Source organism: Xyrauchen texanus, chromosome 20, assembly GCF_025860055.1.
Source record: "Xyrauchen texanus isolate HMW12.3.18 chromosome 20, RBS_HiC_50CHRs, whole genome shotgun sequence".
In the NCBI taxonomy this organism is placed as follows: Eukaryota; Metazoa; Chordata; class Actinopteri; order Cypriniformes; family Catostomidae; genus Xyrauchen; species Xyrauchen texanus.
Genome location: NC_068295.1, coordinates 25,669,774 through 25,695,729, shown reverse-complemented (window position 1 = coordinate 25,695,729; position 25,956 = coordinate 25,669,774). Strand labels below are relative to the sequence as shown.

Here is a 25,956-nt window from a genome sequence, read left to right as displayed (position 1 = left end):
AATAAAGTTTAACTGCATTTGGATCCGCACCTCGTGTATTCATTACAAGAATACACCTAATACATTTTTAAAAAGTGGTCAATCTCCCTATCTATTTAGCGGGTCGTATTAATATGGTGAAAATGAGCATTTTGCCTAAATATTTATACATGTTTTTTTAGAGACTTGGATAGAATAGATACCCAATTTATTTGGAATAATAAAACCCCCAGAATCAAGAAGATATATTTACAGGGTACTAAACCAAAAGGTGGGATGAGTCTACCTCATTTCCAGCTGTATTACTGGGCATATAATATAAGAGCACTATCATTTGGTATACAGGATGGGTCGATAGAGTGGTGCGATATGGAAATATATCATGCTCACCTTCCTCTTGGTCAGCTTTAATCTATTCAGCAAACCCCCCACTGAATAACCCCAGTGGTTTCCAACTCATTCAAACTTTGGAATCAGATAAGAAGGCATTTTAAATTGCAGGCATGCTCTATTTTAAGCCCATTAACCGCTAATCATTCTTTACTTCCTTCCCAAATTGATTCAATATTTCAGACCTGGTCCAAAAAAGGGTTACGTTCCTTCCAAAATGTGTTTATTAACAAATGCTTTCCAACATTTCAGCAGTTACAGCAGATGTTTGATCTACCTATTTCACATTTCTTTAAATACTTACAAGCTCGCAGTTTTGTCCAAAATAATTTTTCATAATTTCTTAATGAGCCGTCAACCTCTCAGATGGACTCAATGTCCAAAGGAGGAATATTCATCATATATAATAAATTATCACAGTTGGAATGTGATGTTTCATTGGAGCATTTAAGAGCAGCATGGCAAGAAGACCTTGGAATAGATATTGCAGACTGTCAATGGGAAGAAGCACAAGAAAGGGTTCACTCGTCGTGTTTGTGTATTAGACATGGATTAATACAATTCAAGATCTTACATAGACTTCACCTGTCTAAACTAAAGCTCTTGAAGATGTTCTCTTCTGTGGACCCATTATGTGATGATGCGATCAAACTCCAGCATCTTTGGGACATATGTTTTGGAAGTGTCCAAATATTCATAATTATTGGATTATTTTGTCACTACTAGCATTTTTAGTGTTAGTAGTGACAATGTTGAGCTGTCTAAAGGTCAGTTTATTGTTCTTAGAGTTGTTACACTCTTAGAACGTAGATTGATTTTGCTCAATTGGAAACAACAAAATCCACCTCACTATTCTACCCTGATTAAAGATGTTATGCACCACCTTCAACTCGAAAAGATTAGATTTTCTTTGAAAAAGAAGACCGATAATTTTCATACAGTATGGAAACCTTTTATTAAGTATTTTAACCCTCCCCCCCCCCTTAAAATGTATTTATTAAATTATAGTTCCCTTTCAAAAAGCTAATCTTATGATGCTGCGCTGAATTAGCACTGAATTAGCGCTTTGGGAACTACTTTAGGTGTGACCAGCTGTGAATTTGTCATTGAAAATTTACCGGAATTTATAGCCTTTGCCGGTGACATCATTGGATGCACCTGTAGCAGGGCTATAAATAGATGCGTCACAGGTGCATCGTCAGATCTTTTGTCTTCAGATCACTCTGTTTGTGTGTTTGCTTCATGAAGCCTGTCAGAAACTTTCTACTTTCCTCTGTTAGGAGGAAATAGTTCGAATTGTTAGGCAGTGCACAGAAACCTTTCTCTTTCTTTAAAAAAAAAGAAAGAAGGAAAAGAATGATTGATAAACAAAGCAAGCGGTTTGATACTCTCTACCTGGCTCCACAAAGTTTTGCTTTGTGTGTTTGGGGGAAGAGCATGCCGCAACGCAAGAGCAGGGCGGGTGCAGGCATTGCGATCTATTTACAGTCAAAATGCTTCACACTCATCTCGCTTACTTCCAAGAGCCAGCACCCGAATCGTGTTCCCCCTCATTAAGACTGGGGGCTGGTTCGTCGCTCTCTGCAGCCCCCAAAGCAAGACCTCAGGGCAGTTATTTCTAAAAAGAAAAAAAAACCCTGACAGTTTTGCACCTAGCTTTGTGGGGGTAGCCCCCCCATTGGACGGGTCACGTGAAACATCCACCTGTACCCTCCCGATACCCCACGAAACTGCTCGATTCCCGCCGCCTCTGGTGTTTCAGAAGTTAGCGGTTTCCAGCGAAATGTTGGGTGTTCCGTTGCTTCCTGCCTTAGTCCAGGACACGGGACACTTGACATCCCCTCAACAGGAAGTGTCAGAATAGGGAACACCCTGAGCAAAGTCAGGCTAGGCCAAGGTTGCACTGTTCATCAGTATCAACGACTACTAGGTCTCATGGCAACTGCATCCTCGGTGATCCCTTTGGGCCTTTTTGCACATAAGACCATTTCAGTTGTGGCTCAAAGCCAGCAGTTTTCATCCAAGGGCCAATCCCCTAGGCTGATAAGGGCTAGGCGTGCTATGTACCCTTTCTATGTGGTTCAGACCCCAGTTCCTCACTTTGGGTCCCACTCTAGGTGCGTCTTGCCGTCACAGATTGCTAACGACAGATGCCTCCCTGACGGGCTGGGTAGCGGTCTTAAGTGGTCATCCAGCTCAAGGGGAATTGGAGGGTCGTCAGCTCGATTGTCACATTAACTGTCTCGAGTTGATGGCTGTATTTCTGGACCTGAAATACGTCCTCCAGAGGCTGCCACCCCGAGGTAGTGGAAAAAATCTGGGTGAGATTTTACAGGGCAGAAGTGGACCTCTTCACCTCTCAACAGACAGCGCAATGACCCCTCTACTTCTCTCTGAGTCACCCAGCCCCCCTGGGTCTGGACGCGATGGCGCATACATGGCCCAGAATGCGACAGAGGGACACTGGGTTTTCACCTGAGGCTATCGAGACCATTTTAAGTGCTAGGGCTCCCTCTACCAGAAGAATCTACGCCAATAAATGGGGTGTCTTTGAAAGATAGTGCAGTGCACATAATGCAGATCCAGTTAACTGCCAGATTGCTTCAGTTCTGGACTTTCTGCAGGGAAAGATTGTCAGCAGGCATATGCCCTGCCACTCTCAGTAAGTCACCGGCAGAGGCTATAAATTCTGGTCAATTTTCATTGACGTGTTGCACACATATTCACAGCTGGTCACACCTAAAGTTGTTCCCAAAGTGCTCGTTCCGCTTTTATCAGGGAACAAGGGTTACAGTCAAGTAATCAGAGATATTTTTCCCTCATATCATTATTTGTGTTAAATATAATTTTTTTCATATGGAAGAATATTATTGTATACACTAAGTTAATTTTGTTGGAATGTTTTTTTTTTTTTTTTGTGCCAATGTAGAAAATTTAATAATAATAAAAAAAAAAAGAACTGTTCACTGTCATGAAAACATAGTTCCCATGATTTTACAGTGCAATGTAAGTTGATACCAGACAAACATCTTTGTGGATTATTGGAATCTGAGTGATAAAAATCATGATCAATTTGTGACCATAGGCTCAGCTACTATCTGAAGCTAAGCTGCAACTTGTTTTGATATCAAAGCGACAAGAACACCTGGGAAGACAGAGAGAGGAACTTCTGGGACTGCAGAGAGAGCTGAGAGAGAACCTGGTACTGTATATACTTTCACATTGGTGACAGATGAAGTTGCAAAGGCCTCTTTTTCTTCCATAAACTGATTAAAAAGAGTCTTTAGTTTTATATATATGTATACAGTATGTATGTTGCAGGGCCGGTTCATGATTCCACACACCTGGCCCCTAATTGGGCTGATTAGCCCGAGAGGGATAAGGGCCAACTGGAGATGGCTGTGCGACAGAGAGAGAGATTTACGGGCAGCTGCCTGACACCTGTGTTTGTTTGTGTCTTTTGGCTCAGTTCTTCATTAAACTATTCATTATATTTTCAAGCCGGTTCAGTTCTTCATAAAACTATTATATATATTGTTAAGTCGGTTTGTGCCTCCTCCTTGCCCATCTTAATCCCTTTACACTGGTGCCGAAATCTGGGAAGGAGGTGGGATGCTGCCCGGGTAGGCGTGGCTGTCGTCCATTAGAGGGTGGGGGAGTGGCCAAGGACCAACCTATGGCATATCGGAGAACCGGTGAATAAGTGTTTTTTTTTTTCTCTCCTCTCTCTCTCTCTCTCTCTCTCTAACTGCCGCTCCATGTTGGCCTTTTCCCTCTCTTTTTATATGTTTTGTTAATTTTGCACGATCACCGTTACGGTGTGTAGGTGCCACATTTTTTTTGTTTCACTCCCCTTGTCCCCTCCTCTTATCCAGGTAGATGGGGATGATCTGCCGGCAGACAGGGCGCAAGGCAGGGAAAGGTGGGGGGGAGGAATGTGGCAGGCCGGGTTGTGGAGGGCAGGGCCGGGTTGTGATTCCGCACACCCGGCCCCTAATTGGGCTGATTAGCCCAAGAGGGATAAGGGCTGACTGGAGACGGCAGTGCAACAGAGAGAGAGATTTACGGGCAGCCAGCTGACACCTGTGTTGTGTTTGTGTCTTTTGGTTCAGTTCTTCATAAAACTATTATATATATTGTTAAGTTGGTTCGTGCCTCCTCCATGCCCCTCTTAACCCTTTTACAATGTACTATATATACACAGATCAGCCACAATATTAAAACCACCTGCCTAAAATTGTGTAGGTCCCGCTAATGCCACCAAAATAGTGCCAACCCTTAACACAGAAAAGCATTCTCACCACAATTGTACAGAGCGGTTATCTGAGTTACCATAGATTTGGTCAGTTGCTGCTGGTGCTACAGCCTCCTCCTAATCATCCTCCACTCCTGGAAATAGATGCACTACTGCTGCTTCAGCCTCCTACTTTTCCTTCACTCCTGGAGCCAGATGCACTGCTGCTGCTACAGCCTCCTCGTTCTCCGCTCCTGGAGCCAGATTCACTGCTGCTGCTACAGCCTCCTCGTCCTCATCCTGCACTCCTAGAGTCAGATGCACTGCTGCTGCTACAGCCTCCTCTTTATCCTCCACTCATGGAGCTAGAAGCACTGCACCTGCTAGAGCCTCCTCCTCATCCTCCAATCCTAGAGTCAGAGCTACTGCACCTGCTAGAGCCTCCTCCTCATCTTCCACTCCTGGAGACAGAGCCACTGCACCTGTAGCTAGTCAAACCATGAAATGGGTATTAGGTGTAGCCAAGCATATGGTTTCACTGCCAAAAAGCAGAAAAAGTGAAAAGAGACTTTAGCACAAGAATTGCACTATTTGTTCTTTATTGGTGGTGCTGTTAGTTGTTTTTGTTTTTTGTTTGTTTGTCTTTTCTGTTAAGTGTTAAGAGAAAAAGTTATGTAGATGGTTGATTATTTGTATGACTAAAAACTGTCAAGCATTGCAAAAAGGAGTGTATGGAGTGTATGATTGAGTGTGTGTGTGTGTGTGTGTGTGGGGGGATTTGGGACCATCCTGCAAAGTTTTGTGTCTCTAGGGTGTGCGGTTTTTGCTGCCCATACGCTTTTAGGGCCAAAAAAGCAATGTTGAGCAAGCTACTCAGAAAATGTAGCAAGCTAAGCTACAAACTACTCAACAGAAAATGTGTTCATCTAAAAGCTACACTTCAGAGAAAGTAGCAAGTTAAACTACAAGCTACATGCCATAACTTGCAACATTTAAGCTACTTCATATTTTTTTCAACCGCAGATGCACCAAGCATAGACAAAGCACTTAAAAGATGTATTCACATAATGTTTATCTAAGACTTGGTACAGTAAATTACAGTTAAGTGCAATACAGAACACAGTAGATGAAATACGTATGTGCACGTAAAAAAAAAATATAAAACCAAAAAACAAAATTCATATTTAGACATTCTACTTATTCAAACCCATGTGTTTTAGTGTGTACTTTTTTGTTTTTTAAGATTTAGACTACTACCTCTACAAACCCAAACCCATTTAAAAAGAATTTCATTTGCACATTCCTGTATAATAACTCTGCGTACATACAGTATACTATTCATATATATATATTCATCTATACAATACAGAAATACAGCAGCTAGACACAGAATTACAGGATATATCATCAGAGGCCAAATGTCTTGTGTGTGTTTGGGCAAGTTTGAGTGGTTTGATGAGGACAATTTTTGATTGGTTACAAACTGGTAATTACAAGGGTATTATGCTATGAGTGGTTTATGAGGACATTTCTAGTGTCCCCATAATTCTGATTGCTTAAAAAAACACACTAAACTGTTTATTTATTTTATTTAAATGAAAAAATGCAGAATGTTTTGTTGTGAGTATGAAGATGGGTAGGGTTAGGGGATATAATCTATAGTAGATTACAGTATAAAAATCATTATTTCAATGGAGAGTCATCATAAGGATAGTCGCACATGACACGTGTGTGTGTGTGTGTTTGTGTTTGTGTGTGTGCACATCTGGGCGATAACAATGTGATTTCTGATGGAATCAGATAGTAATGACATGTTAAATTGATATAATATTACCATATTCATGTACTATTGTATTTAATGGTGCTTCAAGTTAATAAAAAAAAATGCCATGGTACTTCGCTAAATGAATACCGTATTTATATAATCTACCATTGTATTAACGTCCAGGTAATGGTACATGTCCAAATAAAAAAAACATTTAGTGAAGGTTAATACATATTTTGATACTCTTTTGGTTGGAAAATTCAAGCTGCAAACATGTTGAATTTTATAAAAACCTTCTTCATTACTGGCAAACATTAGGACACATTTCCAGGATTCATTTCCATTGATTGTAGGTCTATAAAATACTCTGTGAGCTTATTGGAAAGTGAGAGCACGCACAAGCTTTCTGAGTCATTCTGATTGAATCACGAACTGATTCAGACTACTTAACTATCACATGTGACCTATTCATTTTAAAGTACTGACTCGGATGAGCGATTCATTTTTTGATAGGGCATCTTTAGTTTTGATTCAAAACTGGTGATAGTAAATACCAGATACAAGGCATAATGTAGCTGTGTAGCTTTATATTTATATTTCAAAAATATAGCTTTGCTACTGAAAAGCTACTTGATTTAAAACTACGAAGCACCTCACTACTCAGAAATGTAGTTTAGCTAATGTCCATGCTGAAATTGTAAATGTGCTTTTGTTCTGTGTTTGTAATCTACATTATAGCCTGTCTCATTTTTTTTAAATTCAGGACAGACTGAAAAGTGAATCACTGGAGGAGAGAGAAAATTTCATGAAAGAGGTGAAATCTTTCAACAATGAATTCAACCTACTGAGTGACAGAAATGTTGCTTTTCACACCCAAACCCGATCTAAGATCCATAGTCTGGAGCTAGAAGTTGAAACTCTAAACAAAGGTGAGCTGCTTTTTATTGAAAATTAGGCAGAGGTATCTAATTCACAGATTTAGCAAACTATTTGATCCAAGAAAAGTGTTAAGTCAAATTCTATTCAGCACTCTGAAATGAAGTGTCAAAAAGGGTTAATTAAAATTGAATTTGATGAAACATCACATTTGTTTTTCTGGTTTGAAACCATATCTTTGTATGATGTTATCATTGTTTTTTTTTTCTTTCAATGGATTGTTTTTATTTAACGGCCTGGCAGCACTGAGCAGGTTACGTTATGTTGTCACTTAACGCTGTTTCTCAGAGATGGACTTGCTAAAGCAAAATAACACTTGGCTGAGCTCCATGGAGAAAGAGAAGAGAACACTAGAAATTGATCTTCAGGACGTTCAGTCACAACTTATAGGTACAGAAACAAGACTCTTCTTAAGTAGTATTTCAGAGGTTCCTTGAAAAAGCCTCTCACCATTGTGACCCTTGTGTTCTATTCCTCTGCAGACACAGAGAAAGATCTGAAGGAAGCAGAGGCTCTGACAGAGTGTTTGAAGACAGAGAGTCTCATAGTCCGTCAAAAACCCTTAACAGACAGTACATGTGTCAGGTAAGAAAACTATGACTCATCATTATGTAAGAACACAGTATGTCTACTAGTGTTGTCAAAAATAACGGTACCCCGGTACCAAGTCGGTACTCAAACAAAAAATTATTTACGATACCAGAATTTCTGAAGGTACCGGGGTACCCATGCAGAGGCGGGAACTTTCGAACGCTCACAACAAGCAAAAGATGACGACAAGCAAAGCTGCTGCGGAGCCTCAACTGAATCATGTCAAAATGAAAAGTGGAAAAAGCCAGGTAATTTGAGGCTGATGAAAAGGGAAACATCTAGAGATGCACCTATTACAATTTACTTGGCCGATTTCGATTTCCGATTTTTTGCAAGTGTGACCTGCCGATACCGATTTTTTTCGATTCTGATCATTTCATAATAAAATAAATTATTAAACAATACAATTTCCCCCAAACTGCACTAAGTTACAGGATCTTCTCTCACTTAAACAACTCTCAACATAAAGTGCTCTGTGACTAGAAAGAGGTAGAAATAACAATTAACTGCAAATGAGTTGCTTTATATAACAGATGTCATTTCCCACTATTTTTATAAATGGACCTTTTTTCTCTTTATTATTCGTCTAACAAAACAATTCCATAGATCTGAAAAACTGAAGAGTCCAATACGCTCAACTTACGTTAGATGTACAAATATCAGTTGTAAAACTGAGCACTGCTTCGGGAAATGGAAGTGCAACGTAGTGCAGCGTAGTTCTAGCGGGAAGACTAGCAGCTGTACATCATCACTTCATTAGCGGGGTAATTCCTAGCCAATCGCATGTAAGCCATTGCTTTATAAGTCTGCTCACAATCTATCACATTGCTGTTTCAGTACGCTAAAACACAGGCAACTAGACGCGCTTCAACGTCCCCAGGCCACATATAACCAGTGCACAGCACTTCTCCAGAAGCCCGCCTTCCCTTTCCAACGACGTCGTCACTTCATCTCAACTTCTTCCAACATCAAACCCATGAGGAGTAAACAACCAGCAAACACATTTCATTCACTCAGGAGATCTCTCCCAATCGCATTGCACGACCCGGCGAGGAAGGAGCTCGCAACCAGCGAATCCTGCAAAATCATCGGCTCTGGCTAGACCCCGAAGCCGACGCCAGGCGCCGCCATTTGCGCCATTTAGAATTTCAGCCGCCGCCAGCCAATAATTTCGTAAGCCAAATTGAGCCGCCATCTGATAAAGTTTGGCTGAGCCGGCTAGAATTATTTGCATCAAATAATAATTCTATCGCATAGAGACATACACACACGAAATATATAAACAATACACGAGATCTATTTTCCCACTGGATTCATAACAGCACAGTCTTGTTCTCGTTGCTACGATACACAGACTCACAGTGAATTGATCTGACCAATTAAAATTGCTCGCTTTTCCATACAGAAGAAGCTGATGCATTTTTTTCTCAGCACTGAGGTGAAATGGTGGAAAGAAGCAAGCAAGGTAATTTTGATCTCACTTCTCAAATACTTTCCTAATTCCTACTTACTTTTTTTTTTTTAACTTAGGCCTACCCAGACTTTTGTTAAATCTTCAGGTCACGGTTGCACAAACACCTGAATCAAAGATTGATGTTATGAACCAAATATTCTGGAACGGAGAGATTTATAGCACTGAACGTGATATTACTGCTGTAACAAACCACCGTTTCCACATTGCTAATTCACGACTCATGCTTCAGTGTACTTTTAAGTGAAATGTGCAAAACTTTGTCCAAAATAATACTGATAACAGTGTGTGTTTATATTAAGGCGAGACACGGCAGGCAAAAACCGTGTTTTTTTTACTGGTCAATTTTGAGATTTTTGGATATTTGTCTTCAATAACATGTCTTCTTTCAGACTTGTGGTGAAAAAATGTCCGAAATACACATTTAGGTCTACTCGTCTGTTTGCGTCTGTACATTTCTCATAAATTCAGCAAAAGTTTGCATTCTTAATCAACATACTTCTTCGCGATCTCTGCCGTCACCCTCTCATCACAGTATTGCATTTTGTAGAAATATAGTGTAAGCCATGCATTGCTTGGAAATATTGAGATCTAGTAAATCAGTGTAACATAGACATCTGTAGACATGAAGTGGCAGCTTCAGCCATTTGCAGCTATGAAAAGTTTGGCGGCTGCAGCAGCCATTTAGGTTTTGGCTGAGCCGGCTAGCCAGCCAATAACTTCATCAGCCAGCCATTATTCTCAAAACAAATTGCTTCGGGCTCTAGCTCAGGCAGCAGCCGGCTTCCATCAGAAATAAGCATTTTCATATCCATCAAATGCATTCAGATGTAGTCATGGGTCTAGACCTTCCGTTGCCATGCAACCTGTTCATCACAAAGTTGCAACGCTGCCTGTTCATCATAACGCATTCGCATCAATATCAAAAGCCAGTATTTCATGTCAATAGCGCATTCACTCATAGTATGGCAGGTAATCGCGTAATCTCATGAAGGCAACCCTTTTGAAAGAGGACACTTCGGGCTTCACTTCTCAAGTTTCAGAATGTAAACATTCAGAACATATCAAGATTTATAAATGCGTACAAAAGTGCTACTGGACGTTAATGAATGAACTCTGTCACGGACAATTGACCCAAGCAGGCTGAACTGGATTCATTTGGCGATCACTATTTCATAATAAGGTATAAAGTCCCGTTTTTGATATTGCATGTTGTCAACCGCCCTTCCGGCACAAATAAACAAATTGCTGTTTCCGGAGGACGCTATCATGCAGAGATCGGATATCAACGTCGAACACTTCGAAACACGTCGACCTTCGAAAAGACATATAATTTGTTATCATTAATCGCATATTCATGCATGCATGTATCAGAATGCAAATATATTAAACATAAGCAGAGTGACTTCACTCCCGAGCGCAAACAAATACGTATCAACGGGTTAATATAGCCTTCACCAAGCCTTGTGAAAGAATTTACTTCGTTCAGTACAACATTCGGTTCCCAGAGCGCCTCCAAGGCCACATTTACGCGATCCATAAAACGCAGCATTTTCTTACTCCGGACGTACTTCCATGTTCTCATCGCTAGCACCACTGTCGCGGCGCGCCTCTGACACCTAGAGGTAGGCTCCACCGCTTCCCCTATTCTTCAGATTATCTACCACCAGCGTAAGGCATTTCGCTATGATCAGGACATACAGCGAGTAATTCCCATCTCATGGCATACTTTCATTTTATTATCATTCAGGCATCATCAAAGAGCAGAAATTCGTTGGCATGTCTTCACAAATCATTCACTCATCGTGGTCAGACCACTACAGCTACAACTAACCAGAACCAATATGACTGACAGCGTAAATGCCGGAATCCAGCCATACATGTTTAGGCGTGCGTGTATATGTTCTCCGAAATATGTCAGAGACAATGGCAACTTGGCACATCAGCCGTCGAATCAGCTTTCAAGCACATTCGGAAGGAGATTTGCAAATATTCACAAAATATAAAGTGCGATACTGCATCTTCAGGTCGTAAAGGTGGGACATGAACAGCCGGAACTGATCCATGCTCGAGAATCACATTCTGAAGATCCCGATTCATATCAACACACATTCACAAAGCAGTCTCGTGCAAGATGATTTGCACAAACATACACACATTCTTGTATTTTTTGGGGCACACCTCCTTCAAAAACTAAACTGTCCACTGCATCTTCAGGGCTCTATGCCGGGAGTAGAGGAAGACTCTCATGTTCCTTTTACAGCCGTCAACCAAACTCATGAAGCTGAGACATTATTCTTCTCACCCTATTTGCTCCAGCTCGAGGAATAAGAGTGAGGATAGCGAGAGAGAGAGAGGAGAGGAGAGGAGAAAAAAATAAATTAAAAAAAACCCACAACGAGCCACGTCTCTAGAATTCTAGACATCACACATATTCTCTAACCAAGCAAGCTTCCCCCCCTAAAGAAACATGACAGGATCAGGTCTATTTTCACATAATTCCCTGGTCCATTTGGATCACTGAACGCAATCTCCAGCCCCATCAGTCCACCTCAATTTTGCCAGGCTTATCATTCCTCAAGGCCACTCCGCCGTTTTTCCACCTTCTCGTACTAGCTCATTCTATAGACGGCCTCTCCTACCCACCAATCGATGAATTTCCGGACGACATGCCCCTATTTCTCGGACATGGCTCCCTCCATAGGATTCAGGGGTTGCCGTCTAGGGCCATGGTTCACAGGGGAACAGCCAGAATGATACTTTCTTCAATATAGCTTCCTACGCTCCAGACGCTCTCTTCGTAAGTATTCCCATTGCTAGATATTTCATAATTGAATGTATTTAACAAATATTCTCGACCTACAATCCCAGTCTCGATGCGGCTCAGCGGAGGGAAGAAAGAAATGACACAGAGACCCAAGCTTCAAATCCTTCCTTGCCATTCGTACAGCACTTCATCATACGGTACAGCAAACAACCTTCCCATCCACCCTCCAATGAAATGGTTATTTACCCTATACTGGTATATGTTCGAGTTCAGAAATAGGAAATACACTCGCAGAACCACTGCAGCCTCGTTCCGCTATGACACAGCAAGCTACATCTACAAAAGAAGTTTAAAATGGGCCTTTCTTATTCCACACCCATCATCACGGCCAGCGTCATATGGGTTCCCTCCAGAAACTCAAACGCATCGTAGTCATGCGACAATTCCGCAGTCGTTACTACAATCAATAAAGTCTGGCCCTTTGGCCCTCCTGAACCATCATGTCCCCTATGAGACTTCTGACATGGCAGAGCATTTCCTGTAACTTCATCATCCCAACCAGACACATTCCCGGGTTTTTCAACTTCCCTCCCTCGCTTTGCAGGAGTTCCACAGACCAGCTCGACGGGCACCCTTCGAGGTATACTGGAATCTACTATGAAGATGCTCGGCCGCTGCTCTCCCCAATCGTACCTAAAATAGTCAACTTGACCCAAATAATCAAACAAGCTCAACTCTCCATTAGCCATAAGTTCTCATGCATATCTGGTGGTGGTTGGTGGCTCTTCCCCAGCTCATCCTTACCTACACAATGATTCAATTCAAGCAAGCTCACCGTTCGCAAGGACAGCACATAACTATGTCCCCCCTCCTCTCGCCGGGCTTTCATAATCTCAAGCACAGTTCCGTCGCATAGGGATTGCTCAAACCAGCCGCACTCGCCGGAAACTCGCACCATCACGAGATGGCTTTCAACAAGGTATGGCACGACAACATCGTCATTATCGTATGGCGTTACGTATGCATTCACTCTGGCAAAGGTAACCATCAAACAACTTTCCCTCGTCGGAGGGTTTTTCATATCAAATGTTTTCTTTCAACAAAGGGATTGCACGCAACATTGTCATTATCATACGGCCCCATGCATGCCATAACCCCGGCAGGTTATATAAAAAAAAAAACAACAAAAAAAACACACACACACTTTATCACTACTTTCGGAGGGTTTCATAGTTAAACGTTTCCTTTCAGCAAAGGGATTGCACGCAACTTCGCCATTATCGTATGGCTACGCACGTCACCCACCTCTTTCAACAAGGTACTCAAACAATCATTCCCTCGCCGGAGGGCTTTCATATCAAACGTATTTCAATGAAGGGACTGCACACAACGTCGCCATTATTGTATGGTTGTCCACATTGCCCACCCTCGGCAAAGATTCCTCAAACCACTTTCCCTCGCCGGAGGGTTTTCATATCAAATGTCTTTCAACGAAGGGACTGCACGCAATGTTGCCATTATCGTATGGCTTTATACACGTTGCCCACCTTCGGCAAAGATACCCCAAACAACTTTCCCTCACCGAAGGGTTTTCATATCAAATGTTTTCAAGGAAGGGACTGCACAGCAACGCCATCCTAACGTAGGGCCGCATACCACGCTGCTCGCCTGAGGCAGATTCTGCACAACAAGGGGCCTCAACGTAGAGCCCAAATACACACCAAAAAAAACAAAAGAAAAAAAAAAACCTTCCCATTGCAAAGGCTTCACACAACCATACCAGTGATATCACAAATTTCATGTCAATTCTGATGCTCACAGCTCTATTTTTCTTCTCCAGAATGAACGCCCAACACAAGACCCGGTTCATACCAAACAGGATCATCTCTTTTGGGAGTAGTATACTACTTTCTCTCTTTTTGGGGGTAGGCTCCTCGCCCCTGCCTCCTATCTCCGGCAGGATGTGACGGTTCCGGGCACAACTCCCTCGGACAGCCGGACGGGGCCTACGCCAAAGAGAGAGACATTACTTTGTTTTACATTATCAAATAAATGGCATCTTAAACCTCACTCAAGCCTGCGTGTCTTCCCGATAGAACAGCTTGTAACCATATCTGTCAACACAGACTTTGTTATTTCTCCCAAAAAAACTCTGTTTTATGGCCCAAACCACATTATATGAATAATCACATCAATATATTATTCCAAGGTGGTCCAGTTGCCAGATCTTGAATGAAACGCATCCTACTCACACAATCGACACATCATACAAATTACAAATCATTTATGACCACAATATGGCAACCTACAACCTATTTGCGCTGTTTATATCTGCGTTAAAGACATGAGGCTAAACTTTCACAGTTTATTTTATTTAGATCCCAAAGTATTAGGGAATGATTAAAAAAAAGTACATTCAGAAGCATGTACCGTTGTGGAATAAGCGGAGGCGGAGCTCTTTAAAGGAAACATCCCGGCCTAACATCTTAAATGCAGTAAAATTGCTTTATTAAAGTTCAAATAATACAGAAGCAGGTCATGTTAATAACTAATAACTGGCATTTCTCTGTGTGGTCAGTGCCTCTTCTGAGTTGCACGAATGTCCCGATCTCAGGGGGAGAGATTGAAACCAGGGTTTCCGTTGTCCGGTAATTACCGGACATTGACCGGTAAAAAAATTAAATGTCCGACAAAATTAAATCTCTCCGGTCAAATTGTCCGATTAAAATTGCCTAATAATCCCGTCCCCCAAACACAATCTGAATTTGAGAATAAGCCTAGAATGTATAAAGCAAAAATACAGCGATCTCTTGCTATGTTATAAAGGAACAGGCTCTATCGTTTGAAAGTTATGAAACAACATCGCATGCTGCATTTCAAATAAAGCGCACGCCTAAAACGGCTGCAATATCTAAACAACGAACGATTGAGTGAGACGTTTCAAATATGGCCAGGCCCAGGCAGACTAGCTTTAAAAGCTTTTTTCAGAGGCCAGACGATGGTGAATCAGGAACATCTCATTATAGATAGATCAGTGCTTCTAATCCGCGCGATTCGTGCAGTTTTTTTCTCTATCATCAAAACTGAATAGCCTATGTTCATCAGTGCATGGTTACAGTCTATATCAAGCAGGGACACGCTTGTGTGCATTTTATTTAGTGATTTCACCGAATTAATAGAGAGTCTCCGAACGGCGATAGATTGAAACGCTGCCCTAGTGAAGATTGCGCAACTCGCGCAGCAGCGTCGTCCATGCAACTGATAGCAGCGGACACGAAGCGCCAGCTTGATTTCAAAAACAACAGATTTTAGCGCTAGATCTCTTATTTAATAACGGACTAAATGAATGATCTGCTAGTTAACTGGAGATGTTTTATTTATTTGTATTAGGTACATCCGTGCCTCAATGTTTCAAAAAGTGAATGTGTGTGAAACCACAGTAAAAAACAATTGCCGCTGATTGACGCCAATCGGACGCTCATGTTTTTTTTTCATCTATTTGAAAGTTAAGCTAATAATAATATGTTCATTCTATACGGCCTGATTATGTCATTTTTTAAGTTACATAGACTGCCTCCAGTTTTCCTCAACTTGACTAATTAAGAGGCGATATATTTCACCGGCATATCATCAAAATGTCCGTAAAACGAAACCTCTGCCGGTCACTTTGACCGGCACCATTTTTTTCTAGCGGAAACTCTGATTGAAACTGTACCCGGCTGAGATAAACTCTGCCTCGGTCGCTCCTCCTTCGCGTGTGCACGCTAAATGCAGCTAGATTAGAATGCGGTTGCTCGCGACTTAATCATAATATATATATATATATATGTCACTATGCATTTCTTATCATGAAGAAAAAATTGGCAATATGCAGCTTTATTAATAAGAGAGCACTTTGCACATTAGTTAGTAAACTGTTTTTTATTAATTCTATTGTATGCTTGTTTATTTAGGCTTTTTTTTAGTACTTGGTAAAAACTTAAATTAAAAGTTGCAAAAGTTGAAGCAAATCTTATATAAGTGTTCAAAAATACTTTAAGCATACATTATTCAGTTTTGTTATAATTAAAAATATATATATTTAAATTAAAGTGTTGCTCAATGGCATATTTCTGTTCTTAGTTCTGCTGCTAATGTTTTGTAGACTTTGTTAATAAAAGAGTGTTGTTTAGTAACCTGTTTTTGCTTTGGTACCGAAAATGGTATCGAGTACAGTGAAATTTCACTGGTATTGGTACCGACTACTGAAATGTTGGTACCGTGACAACACTAATGTCTACTATACCTCCACCACACAAGAGTCATCCGTTTACACAAGCATCGGTTTATCCGGTGCTGGGACTTAATTGTTAAGAAATGTTGAATTTCCCTTCATCCATCATGTTTCCCACCTCCTCCTGTCACTCCACCACATGTAAATATTGCAGCATTAGGTCCATCCTATTAATCAGGTCTAACATATGTTTACTATGACCAGCCCAGAGTTAAACAGATAAAACCCCTTCAGAACAGCAACCAACTAGTAAGTGATGATGGAAAGGAGATCAATTGTTGGCCTGTCTCTGGAAGAAAGCTCCTCCACTGGGGTGTGTAAATCATATGAGGCTTATGTGCTGAGCATAGTCCATGCTCACACAAATCTTTCTCATTAATAGGATAGATTGCATGAGCCCACAGGATGTGCTGAGGATGAGGCTTTTGGGACAGCAGTGCAGAGCTCAGAATAAGTTCATTCCTCTCCTGTTTAGTCATGAATCACACTTAAACACAAGCCCTCACCGTGCAGAGGGCAGTTTTCCCCTGTATTGATCGTCTGACATTGAACACATGTCAGTTAAAATGAACAGTGTCTGTTTAAGTGGGAGTTATGAGAAAGGCATCAGCATCAAAGACTTTACAAGCATGGCTGGGTTGAAGTGATTTAATTGATTTAATATGATCATGTAAAAAAGATTAATGGTTTATGACTATGAAAAAGCAACTTTAGTTACCATTTAAAATTAGGTTTATTTAAGATTTCTTTTGATCATCTTTCCATTTCCATTTGGGTCACAAACGTCCTGACGTAGTCTCTGATTAGCCTATTTATAATGGTCTTTTTCAGTTTTTGCGTCACATTCATTCAGACTGCAAGCTCACAAATACAATTTCTGTTGATGTGGCACTGTAGATTCAGCCATGTTTGCTATGAATCCTCTTGTCTTTGACAATTTAAATTTGTCTTTTCAAAGCAATATTTTAGTCAAAATTGCATATTTAATAATGTCGGAATATGCATTGTCATGCAGCATTGTGTGTTAATTTTACGTTCATATTGGTAAACCTTAAAAAAAAAAATAAACGTAGAAAAAAACTTAACATAACTTGAAAAAGGCTGGTAAACCAAAACTTTGGTAAATAAACACATTTGCATTTTGAGTTGTGCCGTTTTGGCAAATGCTTTCTCTGCCCTAAAGGTTTGTATTTCTATAAAAGTTGTAACTGAGGGTGTGATCTGAAGAGTTACGGTGTGCACCTTCTGTATCATATTGTTAATCTTGAATGTACTCTGTTGGCTTTTAGGGCTTTAGTAACCTACCTGTTGATATGTGGCTTACAAAGGAAAGCTTTAGTTTTCTTTAGTACACAAAGCATTCTATTGTACATGGCAGAGGCACCCCTCAGGTACTACTGAAAATATGTAGACATGTACCTTTCACAGCTCAGGCTTTTTCAATTTCCCTAAATGTATTTTTCACTAGTCAGTAATAGACCTATAGGTAAGAGTAGGGCTGGGCGATATGGCAAAAAATATTATCACAATATTCATTTTCATATCATTCGATTGATCACGATATTCCATCACATTTGCACATTGCACATTTTTGGGAATTTCCAAAAAAAGAAAAGATTAGTCTTTACAAAACGGAGGCAGACAAGGAGTTTGGATCTAAATGCGGGTTTTAATGAACACAACGGTGAGGGTAAACAGACATGAACAAATGAAACAACCACGATGGGTAAAACAAAACTAAAACAGGGAGACATCAAAGGAACACGGAACGGATACACATGGCAAGACGGGCAGCAGAGCGAACATAAGGACAACAACATTGAACGATCGACAAGGGAAAGGAAAACAAACAGGGTTTAAATACATGAGGTGATGGAACTAAACGATAAACAGGTGAAAACAATGAGTGAGTGCTGGCAGGTGGTGAGAGCAAGGAAAGATGGGAAGTGTAGTTTTCTAGACAAGGACTGGTGAAAACATGGGGCGGACAACAAGGAAACATGACATGGAGTGTGACGTGTTGAGTGAAACAGAAAACACGGGGCAGACAACAAGGGATCGTGACAATATATATATATTTCTTTACATAAAAAGCTGGCAGAAGGCTGAGGGTCCATCAGGACAAAAACCTCACACCACAAGAACAGTTTCTTCCCATCCGCCACTTGCCTTATCAACAAGGCCCGCTACCCACCCTGACTCTCTCCACACTCCACCTCTGGCTCTACATGCCACTGTACTTACTCTGCAGCTCTTTTATTTTTATTGTTACTTTTAATATATACTGTGTGGACATATTTATATTTATATTGCTTATATTTTAATATGTGTGACACGCGCCTACAACACCAAAACAAATTCCTTGTATGCGTAAAAAACATACTTGGCAATAAAGTTTTTTCTGATTCTGACTGTGATATCCAAGTATGGGGGCATAGAAGCCCTTGTGACTGAGGAATGATACTGTATGGGGGTTCAGGAGTATCTCCAGAGAGAAACCTTTGAAAATGTAAAAGTCTGAATGGACCATTTTTCTATTTTCATTAACGTTAGGAAACATTGGCTACAAACTAGTAATTGTTTTGTCTTTCATCCTTGTCAGATATGATGACATCTGAATAATTTCACAAAATTAGAATAGAAATCTATTTGTTTTTTATTAAAGGCTTGGAACATGCTGATTTAAAAATACTGATGGTGCTCTAGAGACATGCACCTCATGTTTACTCACATGTGGGGAAAAGAGGATGCGGGTGCGGCCAGGGACAGGTCATCAGTGAAGCGTGTTTCAGTTCTAGAGAAAAATATTCAAGAATACAGCACAGAAAGATCAGATATGATGTAACCAGCACTGTCGTTTTGTCGCGCTGCTTACTAAAGACGATGAGAGGGCATAACCGTCATCATGTCTTGCAGTCAAGATGGAATCAATCTGGGGTCCGGATCCGGAACGCGGTGACTTGCATAGTGGGAGCAATAGCAACTTCATACAGTCTGAGGCTGCGTTTCCACTGAAGCAGAAGAAATCTGCACAAAGCCACTCCCAACGCTAGGGAACCACTTGCCCCACGCTGCTGTAAATTTTACAATCCACCTCGCAAGCTTGATATTCGGCTTCCATAGGAAGGAATTGAAAGCGCTCGCTCACATTCGCTTAGCACTTACCAGTGGAAACATACAATAAGAAAGCCAAACAGCTACCGTTTTTAGCAACACGCTTGTCTAGACGTAGAACACAGGCTAAATATCGAAAATAACTTGTTTTTTTATCGCGATAAATATTGATTTTGTGCCCTAGGTAAGATTATCTGTACTTCTGAAATTCTTTTAAATCTGAGAGTATCATGAGTCATGTAATAGTATTGGTTAATGATGAGATCAGTTGATCAGCTCTTTTAGAGCCAGACTCAACTTATTGTGCTTCTGATATACATGATCAGTTCACTATTTGCCTTTTTATGTGTGTTTCTGTGTGTGCATGAATGGTGGTATTTAGACTCAAGAAAGAACTGGAGTTATATAAAGAAGAAGAGCTTGAGCTTCTACGAGAGACCTTTAGCTCTGAGATTCAGTCTCTGCGAATGGTAACCATTTTATTTTTTCATAATGAACCCAGAATGATTAGTATACAGATCTTTTTCAGTGACACTTTTACAATCACTTTTGGAATCATGTTGGTGCAGTTTGCATCTCTTTATATTCTTAAAGGGGTCATGTCATGAGGAATAAAAATGTATTTAATCTTTTGACATGTAAGAGTTAATTGTACTATAAAATACATAGGGTAAGTTTCAGAACTCAAAACTTTTACTCTTCACAAATAAAAAGAGCATTTATTTAAACCAAGCTGCAGAAACGGTTCGTTTGGATTTTCCCTACTTTGTAAAATTGTACAGGTGAATACATCAGCACATGACTACCTCTACTGCAAGACATCCACGCCTACTTTTACATCTTCGCACACTTGGCTTGACCATTTGTGATCAGTTAGAAAGCTGAAGAGGAGAGAAAAATATGGATGGGCCTAATATTCCTGCACACCAAAGGGGACTTACACAGGACAACTTATTGTGCCCATCTGGACTATTTTTAAAATTTTAGTTTTTTACACAAACTTGCAATAGATTAACTGCTTCAACCCTTATCATGCACCTCTCGCCCCTTTTAAAATTTGCAATGTCACAACTTACATGTCACAAAATTACAACTCTTAAAAGGCAACCCCCATTCTGCTTCTTGCTGTTTTAAATTATAAACTCCTCCTGGATGGGTTTTGCACCCATCTGCACTATTTTGAATTGTTGGTCTATGTAAGAGGCGGTACAAGTGAAATTTAAAAAACGATGGAAGATGTGAGATGTTGCACCTGTGAAGACTAGCATCTCTGCTTTGGCCTCTGTTGAAGCATCCCAACATCAGGAAATAGCAACTGAAATGTAAGTTCCTGATCGCATCAGTGCAGGATATGCTGTGCATAAGTAAGCAGTTTGATGCATTTGTATGCAATATGTTGGGTATGCGTTATGTGTAAACCATGAAATTAATTTTTTTATTGCTGTGGAGCTGGTTCATTCTCTTCCGATTGAGTTTCAAATATATATCGCTGGATTCGAGGGTCTGCATGATTTTAGCAAACCATAACATTGCGCGTTAATATTAAAGCTTAAAGAACACTGAGGCCAAAACCGAGTGTTTCAGAAAGAGGGCCAGAGACAGGGTGGAAAATTATCATACATTACTAAATTATGACTCTTTTTTTTTTTTTTTGTGCAAGAATTCTTTACTACACCTCAAGGAAAATAATACAATTATATATATATATATATATATATATATATATATATATATATATGCCATGACCCCTTTAAGGCAGAGGCAATTAGAAAGTGATAGTAAAAATGGATCTGTATTTTTTGATGTCTAGGTGCAGGCTAATAGGAAAGTGTTTAGTACTTTAGTAGGAGGAGGATACAGGAATTTATTTGTTTGTATTTTTCTGTGCAGAAATTATTACAGAAGGGCATTATATGTTAAGATTGGATGATTGGTTTCAGATGGACTTCAAGATGTGCAGAGGTATGCTTTAAAAAATTACACATTGGACACTCTCTGTGTATGTAAATAATTTAGTATTTTTTTTTATTTAGATTTTAATAATTTCATTATTTTATTTGATAGTGTCACTTATTTGTCATGTATTGACTGGGAATGATTTCATTAAACTTAAAATATCATCTAAGATAACATGCCTGATATCATTTGCAGCCCATCTACAGCTTTGATCTTGCTTTATGTACTGTCAGAAAAGTAATATTGGCAACATATGGATCTGTATTTTTCAGGTATTTTTCATACTTTCAGGTATGAGGCAACAACACTTGATGCAGACTTCTGCAGGAACACTCTAGTCTAGAGTTAAGATTAGACCAATAGTCTGACAGAATGTTGTTTAGTACATGCCTGCATTTGCATTTCTGTTATTAAATACTCTTGTTCATTCAACTTAAGACACTGATTCTGTTGAAGTCTTGTGTTAATGTATCAATACCAATTTTATTTAAAATGCTGACAACACTGGCATCTAGTGGTCCTGTTGTAACAATGCATTCAAAAAGAGGACACTCAAATTAACATGCATCAAATGATGAGATTTATAGATGTTTGCTAATAAAAGGGTTGCATTGTTTTGAATCACAATTACCCAAGTCATGTTTGCATAAGTCATGTTTACATTTTTAAAAAGGCAGGCTGCTTAGTTACAATTAAATGCTTAAATACAAATTTTTGGCAAATTGTGCACCATTCGTATTGTTCAGTGCAAACACAAATGCAGTAATTTTCCATCTCTGAAGAAAATCACACCTGAATAAATTCACAACAACACAGAATTTTTCCACATTCAACAGCAACAGCAATCATGTGTAAATTAAACAGGACCTGTTCCACTGACCTATGATTGGTGAGGCTGGATAACATGGTGCACATCTGTCATTAAGCAGATATCCCGTAGATTGATCTTACCTGATTAATTGGCTATAATAGTTCAGAGAAACATGCTAAATGTTTTAAAGGGGTCATGACATGAGAAACCAAATTTGCCTTGATCTTTTGGTATATAAGAGGTCTTTGTATCATTAAAACGTCCTGCAAGTTTAATATTTTAAGACGTCCTCTCCATTCTAAACGAATCATTTATTTAATCAAGCTCAAAATACAGCTCGTTCTGGATTCATGGTTAGAAGTGACGTGACGGTTAGAAGTGACGTACCAGCGTTTGCATATGACCGCCTCAGCACAAGATAACTACGCTTTAAGCGCAAGAAAACTACGCTCATTTCGTATCGCCGTGCGCCTCACAAGTGTTCAGTCGATGGACAGCGAGCTCTGACAGAGACTACTTGTGCACAGGAAAATTACGATGCCACACAGATGTGCTGTTCCTGGCTGTGGTCAAACAAAACCTCTGAATAAGCTGCCGAAAGATCCAGACGTCAGGGAAAAATGGATGCAGTTTATTTTTTGCGGACGTCCCAGTCACGGCAGTGTTAACTTAAGCGTTTGTTCTGTACATTTTAAGGATGACTGTTTTGAGAACAAATCTCAATATGATGCTGGCTTTGCCAGAAAACTGTTGCTCAAAGATAAGTCCGTGCCGACTATTCTGGGAACAACGACGACGCTAAACTGTAAGTAATCTATTTTAAACTTTAAACTACTTTTTAAAGCGCAATTTCATTCATTATGAATAATCACAGTGTTTTTACTTAGTTTACTTGCATATTGTTCTGGCTGGGGCGTCAATAATTGATACATAGGCACTGACGTTAGCCAATCATAACAGTGGGCGTTAACACTGAAGTCTTAAATGGAAAACGCCCCCAAAACAGACTGTTTGAATCAGAGGATGAGAAACAGAGTGGGAAAAGGTCATAAATCACTAGATTTTAAAAGTTTTTCTTAAAAAAAAATATATTAATACTATAATTGCACCTAAGGGAACATAATAATACAATAAAAAAACCCATGTCATGACCCCTTTAAGACTTTTCTAAGGGGGGGTGGACTACTTTACTGAGACTTGTCTTTATTAAGATACATTAGTTTGATGTTTAACAGTTGCCTTGTGTGTTATTAAATTACTGGGGTTGCCTTTTTTGTATTAAAGCTGATTTAGTGAGTTGAATACATTCCTTGACTGATAATTTGATTATGCATGCTGTTGGAGTATTTGTGTTCACATCATTAAGCATTAATTTCCTCATTGAGTGTTGTTTTCCACAGTTTTACCTTTTGCTGAGATTTTACACTTAACACAGGCCTTACTTTTTAAATCCAAATGTACTTATTACATAAAACAAAATGATTAACACTTTTTGCTTCTAATTGTTGAGTCTGATTCTTGGTCTAGCCACAAAGAAGACCGGAAGATTTAATGAATTGTGTGATGCCTGCCTTAACCAGCTCTGATTTAAAGATGTTTGTGATGTTCGCCACTAGTGGTTCATTACTCTTTGTCTTGTGACAGTCCTTGCCCTCATGGAAGTAGGCAGAGGGGGCTCCTGCCACTGAAATGTGGGATTCTGCAGAGATCAATTAATGAGTGTTAAATTCCATCATTGTTTTAATTTTAAGGGTAAACTGGTATACTCTTACTGTCTGTCTCTCCCTCTTATTTAGTGTTTTAGGATAAAGCCTCAGGGACCAAGAGGTCCACAGCTTAATACATCTAAGTACTTGAATATTCAGGCTTTCCATTTTGAGAATGTTACGTGAACCTCATAAAACATTTCTCCACTATTTCAACAAGTAAAATGTATTCATATTTGTATGTCTAATATATTTAAGACTCACCGCTGCAATCAACCAGCCTGTTGCCACCTATGAATTGTGTTGTCCATTTGTGTTGTGTGGCAAAACTGCATTCCTCGTACAGCCTTGATCTTCTTATAAAATTGAAATCATAACCCTGTTGTGTGGAGTAAGTTCAATTTAGAAAGAAATTAAAAGCACATAAAAAAAAAAAGGATTGCCATAACTGTCAAGAGTGTAGTCGTGTTTTATAAAGAATTGGCCTGGATATTTTTTTTATTAACTTATTGAAATCTCGAGTTGTCCAATGGGAGGTGCTGATGAATCAGAAGGTTGTAAGTGTCCCAATGATATAAGCCTTACAGGGTAGAACTTGCACAAATACCAATAAAACTTATGTTAATGTGCATGTCCTCCCCTGCTCAAGTTTCAGGTACATGTAAGTTTCTAAAATGTAAGTTTAAAATGTATAAATGTAATATTTATATCAAAATTAATTATTAAAAGCATAACAGTAAAAGTTGTATTTACTCATATTAAAAAAAAAAAAAAAGGGAAGTTCTTACACATCAAAAATGAGATGAAGCAATAGCAATGTAAAACCAGTGAAACCAAAGCATAGCATACCGCATTGCACACAGGTTTACAGTAGATCTTATTTTTAGTAGATACACACAGCAGTCCTCCATCCTTGGGCACTGCTGGAGCAGAACAATTTTCCGGCAGTAAACTCAGTAACTCTGCAAAGACACAATCTGTTCAGTATTCAGTATAGAGTAATGCAATATGATTATATGATATATAGCATAGTTATTGGAGAGAAAGTTACAAACTTAATTACCAGCACTCTGTTGTTTCTGGATGATATCACTCAGCGTGCTTAGTCGGTTAAAGATTTCAGCATTTTGATAAGGTGTCCACTGGCAAGATACAACTTCCAAACATTTTTTTATTTCCTAGATGCAGAGAGGTTTGTCTAAAAAATGTGACTATGGCTGTCTAATTATAATTTTCACATTAAGCCTGTAAAGTCAACACAGAAAGTATCACAATTTATTTTATTAAAATCAACTGCTGTATGTAAACAGCTAGGCTTCTGTGTTTTATATGAACTGTTGATACCTGAAGTTTTTGATTGAGCTCCTTAAAAGATAATTCAGAGAAACAGGAGGACGTATTCTGTCCATAAGCCCCATAAGAGAGAAAAGCTGTAGAAAAAGCACAAATGTGTATCTACAATTAATCTAGCCTATCCTTTATAGAGAGATTAGAGTCTGTCTAGAATGCCATGAAGTAATAAATTATGCTTACCAAAGAGCAAGCAGAGTTGCTTCCATGCTCTATTTGTTGTTGTTGCCTTCATGTTAATAGTTATGTTGTGATAAGCTCCATGTGATGTTTAGTTCTTTTGTGGGAACATCCATTGCATCATAGATTTTCAGCTTGTTGACCAAATTACATCACATCGGTCTTGAACAAACTTTGATAGAAATGCAAATATTGTGTAAGAGTAAGTTTCAATCTGCTTGAGAACAACTTTTAAGCCAATCTCTCTCTGATTTACTTTTGTCTTCCAGTTTTAACCATATAAATAGCTATGCTTTTCCATTGTGACTTTGCGAATTATTGCCAGTTCACCTGCCTTACCAAGCGTTTTTCATTGCCTACTGTCTAAGTCTCATGTTATTACTTTTTTGTGTCTGTTTATCTGTATTATGTCTTTTGGATCATTGTTTTGCTT

At 39.5% G+C, this 25,956-nt stretch overlaps 2 protein-coding genes across 2 annotated transcripts; one reads left to right on the top strand and one right to left on the bottom strand.

The window, feature by feature from the left end:
• The first annotated feature begins 3,460 nt into the window (after positions 1 to 3,460).
• On the top strand, positions 3,461 to 23,023 carry ccdc172 (coiled-coil domain containing 172). Its single transcript, XM_052150979.1, has 6 exons — positions 3,461 to 3,571; positions 7,132 to 7,297; positions 7,593 to 7,694; positions 7,787 to 7,889; positions 19,903 to 19,990; positions 21,749 to 23,023. The coding sequence occupies exons 2-6, from the start codon at positions 7,174 to 7,176 to the stop codon at positions 21,812 to 21,814; spliced, it is 483 nt and encodes a 160-aa protein (XP_052006939.1). The 5' UTR covers positions 3,461 to 3,571; positions 7,132 to 7,173; the 3' UTR covers positions 21,815 to 23,023.
• A 184-nt stretch (positions 23,024 to 23,207) lies between these two features.
• Positions 23,208 to 25,608, bottom strand: si:ch1073-126c3.2 (uncharacterized protein LOC555816 homolog). The gene is made up of 6 exons (XM_052150978.1): positions 25,527 to 25,608; positions 25,338 to 25,423; positions 25,057 to 25,171; positions 24,843 to 24,955; positions 24,258 to 24,372; positions 23,208 to 23,986 (listed from the first exon to the last, which is right to left on the bottom strand). The coding sequence occupies exons 1-6, from the start codon at positions 25,576 to 25,578 to the stop codon at positions 23,811 to 23,813; spliced, it is 657 nt and encodes a 218-aa protein (XP_052006938.1). The 5' UTR covers positions 25,579 to 25,608; the 3' UTR covers positions 23,208 to 23,810.
• Between the last annotated feature and the right edge of the window lie 348 nt (positions 25,609 to 25,956).

Excerpts from the sequence above, each read along its gene's own strand:
- ccdc172 (XM_052150979.1), top strand. The coding sequence starts at position 7,174 with ATGAAAGAGGTGAAATCTTTCAACAATGAATTCAACCTACTGAGTGAC. Across the intron at positions 7,298-7,592 it reads AGTTGAAACTCTAAACAAAG|AGATGGACTTGCTAAAGCAA; the intron begins GTGAGCTGCTTT and ends GCTGTTTCTCAG. Across the intron at positions 7,890-19,902 it reads ACAGACAGTACATGTGTCAG|ACTCAAGAAAGAACTGGAGT; the intron begins GTAAGAAAACTA and ends GGTGGTATTTAG.
- si:ch1073-126c3.2 (XM_052150978.1), bottom strand. The coding sequence starts at position 25,578 with ATGAAGGCAACAACAACAAATAGAGCATGGAAGCAACTCTGCTTGCTC. Across the intron at positions 25,424-25,526 it reads GCAACTCTGCTTGCTCTTTG|CTTTTCTCTCTTATGGGGCT; the intron begins GTAAGCATAATT and ends CTTTTTCTACAG. Across the intron at positions 25,172-25,337 it reads AGCTCAATCAAAAACTTCAG|GAAATAAAAAAATGTTTGGA; the intron begins GTATCAACAGTT and ends CTCTGCATCTAG.